At 42.4% G+C, this 23,377-nt stretch overlaps 1 protein-coding gene across 1 annotated transcript; it reads right to left on the bottom strand.

The window, feature by feature from the left end:
* Positions 1-222: 222 nt before the first annotated feature.
* LOC306981193 (segment polarity protein dishevelled homolog DVL-3-like) lies at positions 223-22,798 on the bottom strand. Its single transcript, XM_079583041.1, has 14 exons — positions 22,544-22,798; positions 19,782-19,851; positions 19,342-19,493; positions 12,143-12,295; positions 8,689-8,785; positions 7,791-7,860; positions 7,574-7,713; positions 5,954-6,030; positions 5,814-5,881; positions 5,668-5,748; positions 3,275-3,409; positions 2,260-2,427; positions 2,056-2,193; positions 223-492 (listed from the first exon to the last, which is right to left on the bottom strand). The coding sequence occupies exons 1-14, from the start codon at positions 22,705-22,707 to the stop codon at positions 332-334; spliced, it is 1,674 nt and encodes a 557-aa protein (XP_079439167.1). The 5' UTR covers positions 22,708-22,798; the 3' UTR covers positions 223-331.
* Between the last annotated feature and the right edge of the window lie 579 nt (positions 22,799-23,377).

Here is a 23,377-nt window from a genome sequence, read left to right as displayed (position 1 = left end):
AGGCGCCGTCCCACATGAAGTCCCACACGACTCCTGTACGAAGAAGCAGAAGAAGACCTGGAACGTTCCGCCGTGTGCCTTTAAATGCTCCGCGGAATTATTCAACTGGCTTTAAAGCAACTTGAATCAGATAAAAATCATTTAAACAATAAAAGATATATTTTTTTAATTGAAATATAAAAAAAATAATAATTAAACAATAAATATTAATAAATAATTAAATAGATTCATAATAAAGAAAATGTTTAAATACAATAATATAATTTAAAACGTTTTTTTTTTAAAAGTCATTTGAATAATTCTGTCGTAGCGACGCCTCCTCAGAGTCCGATCACATGACGTCCACGAAGAACTCGCTGGGGTTTCCCACGGCCAGTCGGAAGGACTGCCTGGAGGCGGGGGGCGGGCTCTGAGCCGCTCTCTGCTGTGATTGGTCCACGTCGTCGTCTTTGCGCGGCTCGCTGCGGTTCGACCCGGGGCCGCCGCCGCTTCCTGTGACGAGAGAAAAAACCGGGACTTAAACACGACGCCGGAAACGGAGGCGGAGCAAAAACAGACCGACGTAAAGGGGCGGGTATTCTGCAAAATTGACTTTTTCAAGCTTTCCATCATGTTATTATGTCATTCCCTCATTAAAAACATGGCTGAAGTGTTGCCTTGGCACATTCACGTATTTCTGAGTAATCTGTAAAAACTCTGATGGCGGCCATTTTAGGGATAGGTTTGCCTGAGTCCTCCTAGGAACGCCCCCACCTCCTGGAGACGCCTCCGAGCTTTCGTCACCAGCCGAGTAACCAACCACTGCTCCTCAGCAGAACCCACTGATGCCACAGACAGCGTGTGGAGGGGGCGTGTCTAAAGGCTCAGAGGTTCTTAAAGAGACAGAGGCCTATTTCAAGACATTCACTACAGCCATTTTGAGAGAGACATTTTATACAAGGCAGTTATTCTGATTTACTGCATTTACAGACCAACAGAAGGTTTGTCATCATTGTAGTGTGATATAGACTGGTGCTATGGGACTGACAAAAGCAGAACACCCCCTCTTTAAATCTACGAATCTAAGCTAAACAGAGGCTAGTTTTGATCATATCACAGGTTTTTTCTAGAAACAGAGATATGGCGTGTTTTATGTAACTCGACGTCTCCCACATTTCACTCTCTTCACTGTGACTGAAAACAGCGGCTTCAGAAACATCGACAACTGAGAAGGTCTGGGCCTGAGCTTCACGTCGCTTTAAAGAGGGGGGATTCTGCAACCTATCCCTAAAATGGCCGCCATCAGAGTTTTTACAGATTACTCAAAAATACGTGAATGTGCCAAGGCAACACTTCAGCCATGTTTTTAATGAGGGAGTGACAGAATAACATGATGGAAAGCTGGAAAAAGTCAATTTTGCATAATACCCCCCCCCAACTGGTATTTTTCCCACTTGAAATTTACCAGTTACGACTTCAGTTCCAGGTGATTGAAGTTGTATCTCCTAATGCTACAACAGTTAGCTCAGACGATGCTAACGTTATATGAACGTTTCTTCAAACCAGATCTAATCACAATCATGCGACAGAACGTTATGTTGAAGCTGTGACTAAAGTAACGTTAACGTCACTGATCAGTGGTTTTGTTACAGTTTTATCATTAGCATCGCTGCTCCACTGGGGGGCGCCATCACTGTCTTCATCTCTATATGAACTCGTAGCAGTCTTCAGGTTTCCGAGTTGTTTTCCAAGTTGTAATTACCAGTTCAAGCGGCTCCATTTTTCCAAGTGGGAAGTGGTAAATATACAAGTTAGACAGAGCTGAACTATTGTGACAAAATGACCATATTTGGGCGTTACAGCGGCTGTGGTGGAATGACCGTATTTGGGCGTTACCGCGGCTGTGGTGAAATGACCGTATTTGGGCGTTACAGCGGCTGTGGTGGAATGACCGTATTTGGGCGTTACCGCGGCTGTGGTGGAATGACCGTATTTGGGCGTTACCGCGGCTGTGGTGGAATGACCGTATTTGGGCGTTACCGCGGCTGTGGTGGAATGACCGTATTTGGGCGTTACCGCGGCTGTGGTGGCTGCCCGTGCCTCTGTTCGGGGGCTGCAGCCTCTGGGGGGCGCTGTAGGGGTGGGGCACGGCGCACGGCTCCGGCTCCGCCACACGAGACTCTTCCGGCTCCTCCAGCGTCAGCAGACCCAGCTCTGGACCAGGACCAGGATTAGTTGATGAGAAAGGACTAAACCAAAGCGTGCCTAACCCGTCCTCACCGGAGCAGACGTCGCCGAAGGTGTAGTAGCACTGCTCGGAGAAGGTCAGCTTGCTGACCGTGTGGCGGATGAAGCCCGACTGGAGCAGGTTCGAGGCGTATTTTCGAGCTTCGCGTCGATCGCAGAATCCCTCCACGTTCCGGAACAGCCAGTCCACCACGTCCGAGCCTGGACACAGACCGGACACAGACCGGACTTTACTCTGGGTTTGGTTTATTCAGTGTTATATACAATGACATAACAGGTCAAATAATCAATCATTTATCTCTCAAATCTCTCAAACCAAGAGAATAAAATGAACAAAAACAACATGTTGATCGGTAAATAGTGCCCCCTATGGAGAGTAAAAAGTTTTAGTTTTACAAAAATGTAAATAATCCGGTGCAAAATTCCATTTGGTCGTTTCAATCAAAAGAGTCAATCAAGCCCAGGCCATGTATTTCACGGTGTTGCCGTAGCGACGACCAGAACATCCCACTTTATTCTAATGGGAAAATATTACAATCACAGAAACCGATGAAGTCGTTGTGGATGGTAATGGTGATGATGGTGATGATGATGATGATGATGATGATAGTGATAATAGTGATGATAGTGATGATAGTGATGATGATGGTGATGATAATGATAGTGATGATGATGATACTCATTACTCACCGATGAAGGCATTGTGGATGGTGATAATAGTGATGATAGTGATGATGATGATAGTGATGATGATGATACTGATACTGATACTCACCGATGAAGGCCTTGTGGATGGTGATAATAGTGATGATAGTGATGATGATGATGATGATGATACTCATTACTCACCGATGAAGGCGTTGTGGATGGTGATGATGATGATAGTGATGATGATGATAGTGATGATGATAGTGATAATAGTGATGATAGTGATGATAGTGATGATAGTGATGATAGTGATGATAGTGATGATGATGGTGATGATGATAGTGATGATAGTGATGATGATGATGATGATGATGATGATGATGATGATACTGATACTCACCGATGAAGGCGTTGTGGATGGTGATCTTCAGCCACAGTCGGTCACGGACCTCCAGTCCTGATCTGTGATTGGCCATCGCCGCGACGACTGCAGTGATGTCACTGTGAATGTTCAGAGGGGTTTCCTCGTGGACCGCTGCAACGCAGGGGCTCGTTAGGGTCAGTTAGACGGATCTTGAATAAACTATTATATTAACAGGATTATGTACAGTTGTGTAGATTAAAGAGTATACTTATTACAGTAGTTTATATTTATATAATATATTTACAGTAGTATATTTACAGTACTTTATATTAACAGTAGGTTATATTTACAGTAGTCTATATTTACAGTAGTTTATATAAACAGTAGTTTATATTAACACTAGTTTATATTAACAGTAGTTTATTTTAACCGTAGTTTATATTTACAGTAGTATATTAACAGTATTTTATATTTACAGTATTTTATATTTACAGTAGTTTATATTAACAATAGTTTATATTTACAGTTGTTTATATTTACAGTAGTTTATATTTACAGTAGTTTATATTTACAATATTTTATATTAACAGTAGTTTATATTAACAATAGTTTATATTTACAGTCGTTTATATTTACAGTAGTTTATATTAACAGTAGTTTATATTAACAGTAGTTTATTATAACAGTATTTTATATTAACAGTAGTTTATATTAACAGTAGTTTATATTAACAGTAGTATATTAACAGTAGTTTATTATAACAGTAGTTTATATTAACAGTAGTTTATATTTACAGTAGTTTATATTTACAGTAGTTTATATTAACAGTAGTTTATATTTACAGTAGTTTATATTTACAGTAGTTTATATTTACAGTAGTTTATATTTACAGTAGTTTATTTTAACAGTAGTTTATATTAACAGTAGTTTATATTTACAGTAGTTTATATTTACAGTATTTTATATTTACAGTAGTTTATATTAACAGTAGTTTATATTTACAGTAGTTTATTTTAACAGTAGTATATTAACAGTAGTTTATTATAACAGTATTTTATATTTACAGTAGTTTATATTAACAGTAGTTTATATTAACAGTATTTTATATTTACAGTAGTTTATATTTACAGTAGTTTATATTAACAGTAGTTTATATTAACAGTAGTTTATTATAACAGTATTTTATATTTACAGTAGTTTATATTAACAGTAGTTTATTAACAGTAATTTATATTTACAGTAGTTTATTAACAGTAATTTATATTTACAGTCGTTTATTAACAGTAATTTATATTTACAGTAGTTTATAATAACAGTAGTTTATATTAACCGTAGTTTATATTTACAGTACTATATTAACAGTAGTTTATATTAACAGTAGTTTATATTAACAGTAGTTTATTAACAGTAATTTATTTTTACAGTAGTTTATATCAACAGTAGTTTATATTTACAGTATTTTATATTAACAGTAGTTTACATTAAAAGTAGTTTATATTTACAGTATTTTATATTTACAATATTTTATATTAACAGTAGTTTACATTAACAGTAGTTTATATTTACAGTATTTTATATTTACAGTAGTTTATATTTACAGTAGTATATTAACAGTAGTATATTTGCAGTATTATACTTACAGTAGTATATTTGCAGTATTATACTCACAGTAGTATATTTGCAGTATTATACTTACAGTAGTATATTTGCAGTATTATACTCACAGTAGTATATTTGCAGTATTATACTTACAGTAGTATATTTGCAGTATTATACTTACAGTAGTATATTTGCAGTATTATACTCACAGTAGTATATTTGCAGTATTATACTCACAGTAGTATATTTACAGTAGTATATTAACAGTAGTATATTTGCAGTATATTTGCAGTATTATACTCACAGTAATATATTTGCAGTATTACACCTACAGTATTATATTAACAGTATTATACTCACAGTAGTATATTTACAGTAGTATATTAACAGTAGTATATTTGCAGTATTATACTTACAGTAGTATATTTGCAGTATCATACTCACAGTAGTATATTTGCAGTATCATACTCACAGTAGTATATTTGCAGTATTACACTTGCAGTAGTATATTAACAGTATTATACTCACAGTAGTATATTTGCAGTATTATACTCACAGCAGTATATTTGCAGTATTACACCTACAGTATTATATTAACAGTATTATACTCACAGTAGTATATTTACAGTAGTATATTAACAGTAGTATATTTGCAGTATTATACTCACAGTAGTATATTTGCAGTATTATACTCACAGTAGTATATTAACAGTAGTATATTTGCAGTATATTTGCAGTATCATACTCACAGTAGTACACTTACAGTAGTATATTTACAGCAGTATATTAACAGTAGTATATTTGCAGTATATTTGCAGTATCATACTCACAGTAGTGGGGGGTGAGGCGACCCGTCATGGCCGCCGTGTGACACACCCAGGCCGCGGGGTCGATGGGTCTCACTGGTTCACCTGAAACACACAGTCTCTCAGCACCAGGTCCCCAGCCCGGATAAATATGACCCAGCGTTACTCACTGGGCGGCAGAGTGAAGCAGCTGCGGGGGCTCGGGTCCCAGCACTTGGCCACGGTCAGAGTGATGGGCCTGGGGGGGGACATGCACATGACGTCACAACAGCCTCAACATTTACATACAAGCACTGTGTGGACCGCTCACCCCGGGTTGTGAACCACGTCCCTCAGAACCTTCACCGCGTCGTCGTTCGTCATGTTCTCGAAGTTTATGTCGTTCACCTGGACACAGAAATAAACAGCAGCTAAAGGAGCGGTCACACGGCCACCAGGGGGCGCTGTTCCACATAAGGAGGAGCACAGGTCCATGAGAGCTGGGCCATTTCCACAAAAACAATATTTTTTTCCTCATTTATTCAAATGTTTTACTCATTATTCTACGATTTTTTCCCAATGTTTTTCCCCATTTTTTCCTAAATGTTCAATATTATTTCCCAATTTCGCCCCAATTCTTTCATTTTTATTCCCTATTATTTGCCTCCATTTTTTTTTCAATTTTCACCCGTTTTTTTCACATAATTTTTCCTATTATTTTCCAATTCTTTCTCCATATTTTCCCAATGTTTTTCTCCAAATTTTCCTCAAATTTTCCCTACTATTTCTCAATTTCCCCTAATCTTTCACATTTATTCCCCATATATTATTTTCCTCCATATTTGTTTATACATGTTTCCAAATATCTTCAAATTTTCTTTCACATTATTTCCCATTTTTTCCTGAATGTTCAATATTATTTCCCAATTTCGCCCCAACTCTTTCACATTTATTCCCCATTTTTCTCCAATTTTCACCCATTTTTTTCCACAGAATTTTTCCTATCATTTTCCAATTCTTCCTCCATATTTTCCCAATGTTTTTCTTCAGATTTTCCTCAAATTTTCCCTATTATTTTTAAATTCTCCCCCAAGTTTTTTCCACATTTATTCAACTGTTTTACCCAATTATTCTACAATTTTTCCCCCAATGTTTTTCCCCATTTTTTCCTAAATGTTCAATATTATTTCCCAATTTCGCCCCAATTCTTTCATATTTATTTCCTATTATTTTCCTCCACTTTTTCCCAATGTTTTTTTTTTTTTCAATTTTCACCCATTTTTTTCACATAATTTTACCTATTATTTTCCAATTCTCCCTCCATATTTTCCCAATGTTTTTCTCCAAATTTTCCTCAAATTTTCCCTACTATTTCTCAATTTCCCCTAATCTTTCACATTTATTCCCCATATATTATTTTCCTACATATTTGTTTATACATGTCTCCAAATATCTTCAAATTTTCTTTCACATTATTTCCCAATTTTTCCCTATTATAAATGTTTTATTCACTATTTTTTTTTTTAATTTCCCCCATTTTTCTACATTTTATGCATGCAATATTGTAAATGTGCATTTCTTCCAAATATCCAATTCAATATTACCTTGTAGATACCAGCTCTAGGAGTATAAATACCTCCAGTATAAATACCTCCAGTATAAGTACCTGCAGTATAAGTACCTGCAGTACAAGTACCTGCAGTATAAGTACCTGCAGTATAAGTACCTGCAGTACAAGTACCTGCAGTATAAGTACCTGCAGTATAAATACCTGCAGTATAAGTACCTGCAGTACAAGTACCTGCAGTATAAGTACCTGCAGTATAAGTACCTGCAGTACAAGTACCTGCAGTATAAGTACCTGCAGTACAAGTACCTGCAGTATAAGTACCTGCAGTATAAGTACCTGCAGTATAAATACCAGCAGTATAAGTACCTGCAGTACAAGTACCTGCAGTAACATGTCTCCCGGCTGGATCCGCCCGTCCGCCGCCACGGCCCCGCCCTTCATGATGGAGCCGATGTAAATGCCGCCGTCCCCGCGCTCCGTGCTCTGCCCCAGGATACTGATGCCCAGGAAGTTGTACCGCTCTGAAAGTCCACACGTATGTGCATGAAGAAGCGTGTGGCCTTCAGACGAATGAACATGTGACACGTTTGTAACTCACCCATGTTGAGAGTGACTGTGGTGATGTTCAGAGACATGGTGGAGTCGGTCACGCTGCTCAGAGACACCGACTGCACAAGAACACGCTACTGTCATGCTACTGTCACGCTACTGTCACGCTGCTCAGAGACACCGACTGCACAAGAACACGCTACTGTCACGCTACTGTCACGCCACTGTCACGCTACTGTCACGCTGCTCAGAGACACGGACTGCACAAGCACGAGAATTATTAGCATGTACTGTACCTTCTCCATAGGCTGTTAGCATGATCGTATGTTTATTAGCATGTTCTGTACCTTCTCCATAGGCTGTTAGCATGTTTATTAGCATGTTCTGTACCTTCTCCATAGGCTGTTAGCATGATCATATGTTTATTAGCGTGTTCTGCACCTTCTCCATAGGCTGTTAGCATGATCGTATGCTTATTAGCATGTTCTGTACCTTCTCCATAGGCTGTTAGCATGATCGTATGCTTATTAGCATGTTCTGTACCTTCTCCATAGGCTGTTAGCATGATCGTATGTTTATTAGCGTGTTCTGTACCTTCTCCATAGGCTGTTAGCATGATCGTATATGTATTAGCATGTTCTGTACCTTCTCCATAGGCTGTTAGCATGATCGTATGCTTATTAGCGTGTTCTGTACCTTCTCCATAGGCTGCTAGCATGATCGTATGTTTATTAGCATGTTCTGTACCTTCTCCATAGGCTGTTAGCATGATCGTATGTTTATTAGCGTGTTGTGTACCTTCTCCATAGGCTGTTAGCATGTTTATTAGCGTGTTCTGTACCTTCTCCATAGGCTGTTAGCATGTTTATTAGCGTGTTCTGTACCTTCTCCATAGGCTGTTAGCATGATCGTATGTTTGTTAGCATGTTTATTAGCGCGTTCTGTACCTTCTCCATAGGCTGCTGAGTCTTCGGTTTGCGATGGCGCCGCCGCTGACGCCGGAACAGTCGTGGAGACGAGCTGCTCTGCTCTGATTGGCTGAACCTGAGTGACATCACAGGAACAGGAAGTGACATTATTATTTATTATACGTTGTATTATATTATTATCTCAGGAGGAAACGCCCACAGTTAAAACGTTCCGCTCAGTCGTCGTCAGGACTGATCCTGAGTGCAAATGAAACGCAGTATAAATACCTGCAGTACAAATACCTGCAGGAATATAAATACCTGCAGTACAAATACCTGCAGTAGTATAAACATCATTAAAACAATTATACACAAGAAATTTATAAAACTCACTTTCAGGCTTAATCCAAGAGGAAAATACAAACATCCAAAAGACTGAAAAAAAGAAGATTCTGCCTCTGGTTTAGTCCTGGTTTAGTCCTGGTTTAGACCTGGTTAAGTCCTGGTTTAGTCCCGGTTAAGTCCTGGTTAAGGCCTGGTTTAGACCTGGTTAAGTCCTGGTCAAGTCCTGGTTTAGTCCTTGTTTAGTCCTAGTTTAGTCCCAGTTAAATCCTGGTTAAGTCCTGGTTTAGTCCCAGTTTAGTCCTGGTTTAGTCCCAGTTAAATCCCGGTTAAGTCCTGGTTTAGTCCCAGTTTAGTCCTGGTTTAGTCCCAGTTAAATCCCGGTTAAGTCCTGGTTTAGTCCCAGTTTAGTCCTGGTTTAGTCCCAGTTAAATCCCGGTTTAGTCCTGGTTAAGTCCTGGTTTAGTCCCAGTTAAGTCCCGGTTAAGTCCTGGTTTAGACCCGGTTAAGTCCCGCTTTAGTCCCGGTTCAGTCCCGGTTTAGTCCCGGTTTAGTCCCGGTTTAGTCCTGGTTTAGTCCCGGTTTAGTCCCGGTTAAATCCTTGTTTAGTCCCGGTTTAGTCCCGGTTAAATCCTTGTTTAGTCCTTGTTTAGTCCCGGTTTAGTCCCGGTTTAGTCCCGGTCAGTCCTATATATTCTTTGGGGGCGGAGCCTGTGGTAAAGGGAGTTTCTGGAGCAGAAGAAGTCGCAGCTCGAGGCGTTTCACATATTGAAGAACAAAAGTGCAGGGTTTGAATAAAGCGGGTCAGAGCGGCGCCCCCTGCAGGACTCAGACACACAGGGTCAGAGCGGCGCCCCCTGCAGGACTCACACACACAGGGTCAGAGCGGCGCCCCCTGCAGGACGCAGACACACAGGGTCAGAGCGGCGCCCCCTGCAGGACTCACACAGACAGGGTCAGAGCGGCGCCCCCTGCAGGACTCACACAGACAGGGTCAGAGCGGCGCCCCCTGCAGGACTCACACACACAGGGTCAGAGCGGCGCCCCCTGCAGGACGCAGACACACAGGGTCAGAGCGGCGCCCCCTGCAGGACTCACACACACAGGGTCAGAGCGGCGCCCCCTGCAGGACTCAGACAGACAGGGTCAGAGCGGCGCCCCCTGCAGGACTCAGACACACAGGGTCAGAGCGGCGCCCCCTGCAGGACTCAGACACACAGGGTCAGAGCGGCGCCCCCTGCAGGACTCAGACACACAGGGTCAGAGCGGCGCCCCCTGCAGGACTCAGACACACAGGGTCAGAGTGGCGCCCCCTGCAGGACTCAGACACACAGGGTCAGAGCGGCGCCCCCTGCAGGACTCACACACACAGGGTCAGAGCGGCGCCCCCTGCAGGACGCAGACACACAGGGTCAGAGCGGCGCCCCCTGCAGGACTCACACACACAGGGTCAGAGCGGCGCCCCCTGCAGGACTCACACACACAGGGTCAGAGCGGCGCCCCCTGCAGGACGCAGACACACAGGGTCAGAGCGGCGCCCCCTGCAGGACTCACACACACAGGGTCAGAGCGGCGCCCCCTGCAGGACTCAGACACACAGGGTCAGAGCGGCGCCCCCTGCAGGCTCAGACACACAGGGTCAGAGCGGCGCCCCCTGCAGGACTCACACACACAGGGTCAGAGCGGCGCCCCCTGCAGGACTCAGACACACAGGGTCAGAGCGGCGCCCCCTGCAGGACTCAGACACACAGGGTCAGAGCGGCGCCCCCTGCAGGACTCACACACACAGGGTCAGAGCGGCGCCCCCTGCAGGACTCAGACACACAGGGTCAGAGCGGCGCCCCCTGCAGGACTCAGACACACAGGGTCAGAGCGGCGCCCCATGCAGGACTCAGACACACAGGGTCAGAGCGGCGCCCCCTGCAGGACTCAGACACACAGGACAGTCTCAGTTCCCGTTATACATGCTGAGGGAGGTTTCTATTGTACATGTTTTGTTTTTTATTGTACATGTTTTAGGTGTGTGTTCCTATTGTACATGTTTTAGGTGTGTGTTCCTATTGTACATGTTTTGGAGGTTTTCGATTGTACATGTTTTAGGTGTGTGTTCCTATTGTACATGTTTTGGGTCCAGGTCCGTCTTATACATGCAGAGGCTGGTTTCCCATTGTGCATGTTTTGGTTTTTTTATTGTACATGTTTTAGGTGTGTGTTCCTCTTGTACATGTTTTGGGTTTTTTCTATTGTACATGTTTTAGGTGTGTGTTCCTATTGTACATGTTTTGGGTTTTTTCTATTGTACATGTTTTAGGTGTGTGTTCCTATTGTACATGTTTTGGTTTTTTATTGTACATGTTTTAGGTGTGTGTTCCTATTGTACATGTTTTGGTTTTTTTATTGTACATGTTTTAGGTGTGTGTTCCTATTGTACATGTTTTGGGTTTTTTCTATTGTACATGTTTTAGGTGTGTGTTCCTATTGTACATGTTTTGGGTTTTTTCTATTGTACATGTTTTAGGTGTGTGTTCCTATTGTACATGTTTTGTTTTTTTTATTGTACATGTTTTAGGTGTGTGTTCCTATTGTACATGTTTTGGTTTTTTTATTGTACATGTTTTAGGTGTGTGTTCCTATTGTACATGTTTTGGGTTGTTTCTATTGTACATGTTTTAGGTGTGTGTTCCTATTGTACATGTTTTGGGGGTTTTCTATTGTACATGTTTTAGGTGTGTGTTCCTGTTGTACATGTTTTAGGGGTGTGTTCCTATTGTACATGTTTTAGGTGTGTGTTCCTGTTGTACATGTTTTAGGGGTGTGTTCCTATTGTACATGTTTTAGGGGTGTGTTCCTATTGTACATGTTTTAGGGGTGTGTTCCTATTGTACATGTTTTAGGGGTGTGTTCCTATTGTACATGTTTTAGGGGTGTGTTCCTATTGTACATGTTTTAGGTGTGTGTTCCTGTTGTACATGTTTTAGGGGTGTGTTCCTATTGTACATGTTTTAGGGGTGTGTTCCTATTGTACATGTTTTAGGGGTGTGTTCCTGTTGTACATGTTTTGGGGGTGTGTCCTATTGTACATGTTTTGGATCCATGTTCCTCTTATACATGCAGAGGCTGGGTTCCCGTTGTGCATGTTTTGGTTCCTGACCTTCCCCCAGAGTCCGGCGAAGAGCAGAAGCTGGTGGTCTCCAGTTCGCTGCTCTGCTGCGGATTGGACGAACTGTCTCGGGGTCCCGCCCCTCGATGGCGATGGGACGGTTTGTGGCGATGGGCGTGTCCGGCGGCGTCCTCCTGGAGCGCACTGAAAAACACATTTAAACACGCCTTAAACACGCCTTAAACACGTCTTAAACACGTCTTAAACACGCCTTAAACAAGCCTTAAACACGCCTTAAACACGTCTTAAACACGTCTTAAACACGCCTTAAACACGCCTTAAACACGCCTTAAACACGTCTTAAACACGCCTTAAACACGTCTTAAACACGCCTTAAACACGTCTTAAACACGTCTTAAACACGTCTTAAACACGTCTTAAACACGCTTAAACACGCCTTAAACACGCCTTAAACACGCCTTAAACACGACTTAAACACGTCTTAAACACGTCTTAAACACGTCTTAAACACGCCTTAAACACGCCTTAAACACGCCTTAAACACGCCTTAAACACGCTTAAACACGCCTTAAACACGCCTTAAACACGCCTTAAACACGACTTAAACACGTCTTAAACACGTCTTAAACACGTCTTAAACACGCCTTAAACACGTCTTAAACACGCCTTAAACACGCCTTAAACACGCCTTAAACACATCTTAAACACGCCTTAAACACGTCTTAAACACGCCTTAAACACGCCTTAAACACGCCTTAAACACGCCTTAAACACGCCTTAAACACGCCTTAAACACGCCTTAAACACGCCTTAAACACGTCTTAAACACGCCTTAAACACGCCTTAAACACGCCTTAAACACGTCTTAAACACGCCTTAAACACGTCTTAAACACGCCTTAAACACGCCTTAAACACGCCTTAAACACGCCTTAAACACGTCTTAAACACGCCTTAAACACGCCTTAAACACGCCTTAAACACGTCTTAAACACGCCTTAAACACGCCTTAAACACGTCTTAAACACGCCTTAAACACGCCTTAAACACGCCTTAAACACGCCTTAAACACGCCTTAAACACGCCTTAAACACGTCTTAAACACGCCTTAAACACGTCTTAAACACGTCTTAAACACGTCTTAAACACGCCTTAAACACGCCTTAAACACGCCTTAAACACGTCTTAAACACGCCTTAAACACGCCTTAAACACGCCTTAAACACGCCTTAAACACGCCTTAACCACGTCTTAAACACGCCTTAAACACGCCTTAAACACGCCTTAAACACGTCTTAAACACGCCTTAAACACGCCTTAAACACGCCTTAAACACGTCTTAAACACGTCTTAAACACGTCTTAAACACGTCTTAAACACGCCTTAAACACGTCTTAAACACGCCTTAAACACGCCTTAAACACGCCTTAAACACGCCTTAAACACGCCTTAAACACGTCTTAAACACGCCTTAAACACGTCTTAAACACGCCTTAAACACGTCTTAAACACGCCTTAAACACGCCTTAAACACGCCTTAAACACGCCTTAAACACGTCTTAAACACGCCTTAAACACGTCTTAAGCACGCCTTAAACACGTCTTAAACACGCCTTAAACACGCCTTAAACACGCCTTAAACACGCCTTAAACACGTCTTAAACACGCCTTAAACACGCCTTAAACACGCCTTAAACACGTCTTAAACACGCCTTAAACACGCCTTAAACACGTCTTAAACACGCCTTAAACACGCCTTAAACACGCCTTAAACACGTCTTAAACACGCCTTAAACACGTCTTACACGCCTTAAACACGCCTTAAACACGCCTTAAACACGCCTTAAACACGTCTTAAACACACCTTAAACACGCCTTAAACACGTCTTAAACACGCCTTAAACACGCCTTAAACACGCCTTAAACACGCCTTAAACACGTCTTAAACACACCTTAAACACGCCTTAAACACGTCTTAAACACGCCTTAAACACGTCTTACACGCCTTAAACACGCCTTAAACACGCCTTAAACACGCCTTAAACACGCCTTAAACACGCCTTAGACACGCCTTAAACACGTCTTAAACACGTCTTAAACACGCCTTAAACACGTCTTAAACACGCCTTAAACACGCCTTAAACACGCCTTAACCACGTCTTAAACACGCCTTAAACACGCCTTAAACACGCCTTAAACACGCCTTAAACACACCTTAAACACGTCTTAAACACGTCTTAAACACGCCTTAAACACGCCTTAAACACGCCTTAAACACGTCTTAAACACGCCTTAAACACGTCTTAAACACGCCTTAAACACGCCTTAAACACGTCTTAAACACGCCTTAAACACGCCTTAAACACGTCTTAAACACGCCTTAAACACGCCTTAACCACGTCTTAAACACGCCTTAAACACGCCTTAAACACGCCTTAAACACGCCTTAAACACACCTTAAACACGTCTTGAACACGTCTTAAACACGCCTTAAACACGTCTTGAACACGCCTTAAACACGTCTTAAACACGCCTTAAACACGTCTTAAACACGCCTTAAACACGCCTTAAACACGCCTTAAACACGTCTTGAACACGTCTTAAACACGCCTTAAACACGTCTTGAACACGCCTTAAACACGCCTTAAACACGCCTTAAACACGCCTTAAACACGCCTTAAACACGCCTTAACCACGTCTTAAACACGCCTTAAACACGCCTTAAACACGCCTTAAACACGCCTTAGACACGCCTTAAACACGTCTTAAACACGTCTTAAACACGTCTTAAACACGTCTTAAACACGTCTTAAACACGTCTAAAAACACGCCTTAAACACGCCTTAAACACGCCTTAGACACGCCTTAGACACGCCTTAAACACGCCTTAAACACGTCTTAAACACGTCTTAAACACGTCTTAAACACGTCTTAAACACGCCTTAAACACGCCTTAAACACGCCTTAAACACGCCTTAACCACACCTTAAACACGCCTTAAACACGCCTTAAACACGCCTTAGACACGCCTTAAACACGCCTTAAACACGTCTTAAACACGTCTTAAACACGTCTTAAACACGTCTTAAACACGTCTTAAACACGTCTTAAACACGTCTTAAACACGCCTTAAAAACGTCTTAAACACGCCTTAAACACGCCTTAAACACGTCTTAAACACGTCTTAAACACGTCTTAACCACGTCTTAAACACGCCTTAAACACGCCTTAAACACGTCTTAAACACGCCTTAAACACGTCTTAAACATGTCTTAAACACGCCTTAAACACGTCTTAAACACGCCTTAACCACGTCTTAAACACGCCTTAAACACGTCTTAAACATGTCTTAAACACGCCTTAAACACGTCTTAAACACGCCTTAAACACGCCTTAAACACGCCTTAAACACACCTTAAACACGCCTTAACCACGTCTTAAACACGCCTTAAACACGTCTTAAACACGCCTTAAACACGCCTTAAACACGTCTTGAACACGTCTTAAACACGCCTTAAACACGTCTTGAACACGCCTTAAACACGCCTTAAACACGCCTTAAACACGCCTTAAACACGCCTTAAACACGCCTTAAACACGCCTTAACCACGTCTTAAACACGCCTTAAACACGCCTTAAACACGCCTTAAACACGCCTTAGACACGCCTTAAACACGTCTTAAACACGTCTTAAACACGTCTTAAACACGTCTTAAACACGTCTTAAACACGTCTTAAACACGCCTTAAACACGCCTTAAACACGCCTTAAACACGCCTTAAACACGTCTTGAACACGCCTTAAACACGTCTTAAACACGCCTTAAACACGCCTTAAACACGCCTTAAACACGTCTTAAACACGCCTTAAACACGCCTTAAACACGCCTTAAACACGTCTTAAACACGTCTTAAACACGCCTTATACACGCATTAAACACGTCTTATACACGTCTTAAACACGTCTTAAACACGCCTTAAACACGCCTTAAACACGCCTTAAACACGTCTTAAACACGCCTTAAACACGTCTTACACGCCTTAAACACGTCTTATACACGTCTTAAACATGTCTTAAACACGCCTTAAACACGCCTTAAACACGTCTTAAACACGTCTTAAACACGCCTTAAACACGCCTTAAACACGTCTTAAACACGTCTTAAACACGCCTTAAACACGCCTTAAACACGCCTTAAACACGTCTTAAACACGCCTTAAACACGTCTTACACGCCTTAAACACGCCTTAAACACGCCTTAAACACGTCTTAAACACGCCTTAAACACGCCTTAAACACGCCTTAAACACGCCTTAAACACGCCTTAAACACGCCTTAAACACGTCTTGAACACGCCTTAAACACGTCTTAAACACGCCTTAAACACGCCTTAAACACGCCTTAAACACGCCTTAAACACGCCTTAAACACGTCTTAAACACGCCTTAAACACGCCTTAAACACGTCTTAAACACGTCTTAAACACGTCTTAAACACGCCTTAAACACGCCTTAAACACGCCTTATACACGTCTTAAACACGCCTTAAACACGTCTTAAACACGCCTTAAACACGCCTTAAACACGTCTTAAACACGTCTTAAACACGTCTTAAACACGCCTTAAACACGCCTTAAACACGCCTTAAACACGCCTTAGACACGCCTTAAACACGTCTTAAACACGTCTTAAACACGTCTTAAACACGCCTTAAACACGCCTTAAACACGCCTTATACACGTCTTAAACACGCCTTAAACACGTCTTAAACACGCCTTAAACACGCCTTAAACACGTCTTAAACACGTCTTAAACACGTCTTAAACACGCCTTAAACACGCCTTAAACACGCCTTAAACACGCCTTAGACACGCCTTAAACACGTCTTAAACACGCCTTATACACGCCTTAAACACGCCTTAAACACGTCTTAAACACGTCTTAAACACGCCTTAAACACGCCTTAAACACGCCTTATACACGTCTTAAACACGCCTTAAACACGCCTTAAACACGCCTTAAACACGTCTTAAACACGCCTTAAACACGCCTTAAACACGTCTTAAACACGTCTTAAACACGCCTTAAACACGCCTTAAACACGCCTTAAACACGCCTTAAACACGTCTTAAACACGTCTTAAACACGCCTTAAACACGCCTTAAACACGCCTTAAACACGCCTTAAACACGCCTTAAACACGCCTTAAACACGTCTTAAACACGCCTTAAACACGCCTTAAACACGCCTTAAACACGCCTTAAACACGTCTTAAACACGCCTTAAACACGCCTTAAACACGTCTTAAACACGCCTTAAACGCGTCTTAAACACGCCTTAAACACGCCTTAAACACGTCTTAAACGCGCCTTAAACACGCCTTAAACACGCCTTAAACACGTCTTAAACACGTCTTAAACACGCCTTAAACACGCCTTAAACACGCCTTAAACACGTCTTAAACACACCTTAAACACGTCTTAAACACGTCTTAAACACGCCTTAAACACGCCTTAAACACGCCTTAAACACGCCTTAAACACGTCTTAAACACGCCTTAAACACGCCTTACACGCCTTAAACACGCCTTAAACACGTCTTAAACACGTCTTAAACACGCCTTAAACACGTCTTAAACACGCCTTAAACACGCCTTACACGCCTTAAACACGCCTTAAACACGTCTTAAACACGCCTTAAACACGCCTTAAACACGCCTTAAACACGCCTTAAACACGTCTTAAACACGCCTTAAACACGCCTTAAACACGCCTTAAACACGTCTTAAACACGCCTTAAACACGTCTTAAACACGCCTTAAACACGTCTTAAACACGCCTTAAACACGTCTTAAACACGTCTTAAACACGCCTTAAACACGCCTTAAACAAGTCTTAAACACGTCTTAAACACGCCTTAAACACGTCTTAAACACGCCTTAAACACGCCTTAAACACGCCTTAAACACGCCTTAAACACACCTTAAACACGCCTTAAACACGCCTTAAACACACCTTAAACACACCTTAAACAAGCCTTAAACACGTCTTAAACACGCCTTAAACACGTCTTAAACACACCTTAAACATGCCTTAAAGACGCCTTAAACACGTCTTAAACACGTCTTAAACACGCCTTAAACACGTCTTAAACACGTCTTAAACACGCCTTAAACACGTCTTAAACACGCCTTAAACACGCCTTAAACACGCCTTAAACACGTCTTAAACACGCCTTAAACACGTCTTAAACACACCTTAAACATGCGTTAAAGACGCCTTAAACACGCCTTAAACACGCCTTAAACACGTCTTAAACACGCCTTAAACACGTCTTAAACACGCCTTAAACACGTCTTAAACACGCCTTAAACACGCCTTAAACACGCCTTAAACACGTCTTAAACACGTCTTAAACACGTCTTAAACACGTCTTAAACACGCCTTAAACACGCCTTAAACACGCCTTAAACACGTCTTAAACACGTCTTAAACACGCCTTAAACACGTCTTAAACACGCCTTAAACACGCCTTAAACACGTCTTAAACACGTCTTAAACACGTCTTAAACACGTCTTAAACACGTCTTAAACACGCCTTAAACACGTCTTAAACACACCTTAAACATGCGTTAAAGACGCCTTAAACACGCCTTAAACACGCCTTAAACACGTCTTAAACACGCCTTAAACACGTCTTAAACACGCCTTAAACACGTCTTAAACATGTCTTAAACACGCCTTAAACACGCCTTAAACACGTCTTAAACACGCCTTAAACACGTCTTAAACACGCCTTAAACACGTCTTAAACACGCCTTAAACACGTCTTAAACACGTCTTAAACAAGCCTTAAACACGTCTTAAACACGCCTTAAACACGCCTTAAACACGTCTTAAACACGTCTTAAACACGTCTTAAACACGTCTTAAACACGTCTTAAACACGCCTTAAACACGTCTTAAACACACCTTAAACATGCGTTAAAGACGCCTTAAACACGTCTTAAACACGCCTTATACACGCATTAAACACGTCTTAAACACGTCTTAAACACGCCTTAAACACGTCTTAAACACACCTTAAACATGCGTTAAAGACGCCTTAAACACGCCTTAAACACGTCTTAAACACCCCTTAAACACGTCTTAAACACACCTTAAACACGTCTTAAACACGCCTTAAACACGCCTTAAACACGCCTTAAACATGCCTTAAACACGTGACTCACTGGAAGGACGGGGGTCTGGAGTCGCCGATTCCTCCTGTTCTCTCTGCAGGGGGCGGGGTCAGGCCGAAGGGCGGGGCCGTGCTGCTCGTGGGCGTGGCCACAGACATGACGTCTGAGCCTTTAAAATCCAGAACCGAGTCGGCTCCGACGAGCTGTGGACCAGAGTCAGAAGATCAGCAGGAAACACCTTCAGTATGAGTGAAGCTACGCTGGATGTTTCTCTGTTCCTCTGGAGCAGGTTCAGCTCTGACCTGCTCCTCCAGCGCCTCAAAACCTAAACTCCAGCTCCATGTTTCTCCAATACCTTGAATAAGGTTTAATTTATGTTGTTGCTCTGGCTACAAAGACACATGAGCAGATCTTTAGGATGAATGTGGAGAGCAGAAGTTAATGTGGACCTGAGCTGAGACACAGAGAAGGACATGGAGTTGGTTCCTCACCCAGCAGACAACTCTGCCGTTGACGCAGGGCAGAGCGGCTCCATCGTCGCTGATCTCCTCCTTCACCACCCTGCACACACACGTCCACCAGTTACATAAACATCAGACAGAAGATCTGCTCATCTACAGGACCAGGTTCTTCTCCAGTGTCAGAAATGTGGGGACAATGGGGGACGTTGGAGCATGTAAATGTCTGAGCGATGACATCATCACGTGACAAACATCTCCTCCAGTGAAGAGGAACAGGTGAGAGGAGGACGCCGGCCTCCGCTCAGTGAAGATATTACTGCGCGGACGCCGAAGTACTCCTGGTATTATTACGCCTCACAATATAGTTCCTTTTTATCCACTTAGAAAATCCACATGTTTAATTCTGTGTAAATATACTTCATCACGTAACCATATTTAAACAGGAAAACGCTTCTATCTTCACCTGGGTTGGAGCTATAGAGGCTAAATGCTAATGCTATAGAGGAGGAGAGGCTAATGCTAACGCTATAGAGGAGCAGAGGCAAATGCTAACACTATAGAGGAGGAGGGGCTAATGCTAACGCTATAGAGGAGGAGAGGCTAAATGCTAACGCTATAGAGGAGGAGGGGCTAATGCTAACGCTATAGAGGAGGAGAGGCTAAATGCTAACGCTATAGAGGAGGAGAGGCTAATGCTAACGCTATAGAGGGGGAGAGGCTAAATGCTAACGCTATAGAGGAGGAGAGGCTAAATGCTAACGCTATAGAGGAGGAGAGGCTAATGCTAACGCTATAGAGGCGGAGAGGCTAATGCTAACGCTATAGAGGAGGAGGGGCTAATGCTAACGCTATAGAGGAGGAGAGGCTAATGCTAACGCTATAGAGGAGCAGAGGCAAATGCTAACACTATAGAGGAGGAGGGGCTAATGCTAACGCTATAGAGGAGGAGAGGCTAAATGCTAACGCTATAGAGGAGGAGGGGCTAATGCTAACGCTATAGAGGAGGAGAGGCTAAATGCTAACGCTATAGAGGAGGAGAGGCTAATGCTAACGCTATAGAGGGGGAGAGGCTAAATGCTAACGCTATAGAGGAGGAGAGGCTAAATGCTAACGCTATAGAGGAGGAGAGGCTAATGCTAACGCTATAGAGGAGGAGAGGCTAAATGCTAACGCTATAGAGGAGGAGAGGCTAATGCTAACGCTATAGAGGAGGAGAGGCTAAATGCTAACACTATAGAGGAGGAGAGGCTAATGCTAACGCTATAGAGGAGGAGAGGCTAATGCTAACGCTATAGAGGAGGAGAGGCTAATGCTAACGCTATAGAGGAGGAGAGGCTAATGCTAACGCTATAGAGGAGGAGAGGCTAATGCTAACGCTATAGAGGAGGAGAGGCTAAATGCTAACACTATAGAGGAGGAGAGGCTAAATGCTAACACTATAGAGGAGGAGAGGCTAATGCTAACGCTATAGAGGAGGAGAGGCTAATGCTAACGCCGTCTGTGTTTACGTGACTGAGGACACGCGTGACGACCAGACAGGTACACATGAACTCGTCAAAGGTAAGAACATGTCTCAGTATGAAACACACCGGCCTGTTCCATTAACCTCTTAACTCCCGCTATAATGTTCAGCTTTCCCCAAATCTGAAAACTTCTTGACTGGAGAGTTCAGTCTGTGCCTTAGTGCCTCGTCTGTAAGCGAGTGCGTCGTTGTCACGGTGACACTTTCTTTGCTCTGTTCACGTCACATTTTTGTTGCATTTTTCCAGCTTTTTGTTGGGTTTTAGTTGCTTTTTTGACCATTTTTTTCATACTTTTGACAATTTTTTTGTGTTTTTTTGACATTTTTTTTCATATTTTCTAACAATTTTTTCTGCTTTTTGACCATTTTGACCAGTTTTTTTCTGCTTTTTTGACATTTTTTTTCTGCTTTTTTGACCATTTTTTTTCTGCTTTTTTGACCATTTTTTCAGTTTTTTTGACCAGTTTTTTTCTGCTTTTTTGACCAGTTTTTTTCCTGCTTTTTTGACATTGTTTTTCATATTTTCTAACAATTTTTTCTGCTTTTTGACCAGTTTTTTTCTGCTTTTTTGACATTTTTTTCCTGCTTTTTTGACCAGTTTTTTTCTGCTTTTTTGACCATTTTTTTCCTGTTTTTTTGACCAGTTTTTTTTCTGCTTTTTTGACCATTTTATTTTATTTATTTATTTATTTTTCACCAGTTTTTGCCACGTTCTTGTAAGTGTTCTATGGCGTGTTTGTAACTTTTTTGTTTGTTTACATCACTTTGTGCACTTCAAGAAGCTTTTAGATTTGGGCAAAGCCGAACTGGAGAAAATGTGCTCGGTTCCGGCGGGGGTTAAGAGGTTAAAGGCTCTGATGTTCATCTGTGAACATCTTCACACAGAACATGAGGCTAAAAAACATATTCTGGATTTTTTTGTGCATTAAACCCCCTTTAAGTGTTAAATCAGAGGAAACATCTGGGCATGATCAGAGGAAACATCTGGGCATGATCAGAGGAAACATCTGGGCATGGTCAGAGGAAACATCTGCTTCATGGAGACAAAGCTGGACTGAAGCAGAACCGACATGAACGCCCGGTTCCTAATGTTGTGATGTCACGTGACCGCAGCTGTTTCCGGTAACGGGCGGAGGATCAAAGGCAGCACGTTGTTATTAAATATTCCCCTGAGTCACGTGCTCTGTAATCCAGGCCTTCCTCCTCCTCCTCATCATCACCATCATCACCCTCATCATTAAACCTGAACCCGGACTGAACCCGCACTGACCCGAAGTCCCGGTCCTCGGACCTGAAGAAGAACCTCGCGCTCGGCTTGTTCAGCGCGTTCTTCACGTCCAGCAGGGTCACGCGCTGCGCGGGCACGCCGATGCGCACGAGGTAGGGCGTGTGCTGGTCCTCCAGATGGTAGATCACGCGCGTCGACTCGTCCATGGCCCCGGTCCCGGAGAGTCCAGTCCCGGTCAGGTCCCGGTGTGGTCCTGATGCTGAGGAAGAGGATGCTGCTCCTCCCCCTCCCTCTCTCTCTCTCTCTCTCTCTCACGCACGAGCCGCGCTTCCTGCGGACACGCGCTTCACAATAAGAGCCTTTCCCTGATCAGTCACTTCGCTCCGAGTCCGCGGGTTTTAATGTGATGAATATAAACCGTTCCTGACGTTGAACTGACGCTGACGCCACTGCTCTACGTCAGCGCGTGGCACCCAACGTCACAGATAAAACTGAGCGAGCTTTTACTCTGAAAACACGCGGATCATTCACTTCCTCCTGTTGATTTTTCTGCAAATGTCAATAAACGATCCGCAAACATCAGGAGTACGGAGGCGCGTTAGGGTCACGCGGTGAGGGGGACCAGTTTTTTTGGACAATTTTTTTCCTGTTTTTTTTCCTTATTTTTTCTGCTTTTTTAACATTTTTTTCTCATATTTGTAAACATTTTTTCTGCTTTTTGGACATTTTTTTCCATATTTTTTTCATATTTTTTCTGCTTTTTTTTCCTTATTTTTTCCTTATTTTTTCTGCTTTTTTGACTATTTTTTCATATTTTTAAAACATTTTTTACATATTTTTGGACAATTTTTTTTCATATTTTTTAACAATTTTTTT

Source organism: Gobius niger (assembly GCF_951799975.1).
Source record: "Gobius niger genome assembly, contig: SUPER_1_unloc_1, whole genome shotgun sequence".
NCBI lineage: Eukaryota > Metazoa > Chordata > Actinopteri > Gobiiformes > Gobiidae > Gobius > Gobius niger.
This window is presented reverse-complemented; position numbering and strand designations above follow the sequence as displayed.

Bases quoted from the DNA above. Each gene is read 5' to 3' on its own strand.
- LOC306981193 (XM_079583041.1), bottom strand. From the start codon at position 22,707: ATGGACGAGTCGACGCGCGTGATCTACCATCTGGAGGACCAGCACACG. The intron at 19,852-22,543 runs GTCAGTGCGGGT...GTGTGTGTGCAG, and splicing joins TCCGAGGACCGGGACTTCGG to GGTGGTGAAGGAGGAGATCA. The intron at 3,410-5,667 runs GTGAGTATGATA...CCTGCGTTGCAG, and splicing joins TCGCCTCACCCCCCACTACT to CGGTCCACGAGGAAACCCCT.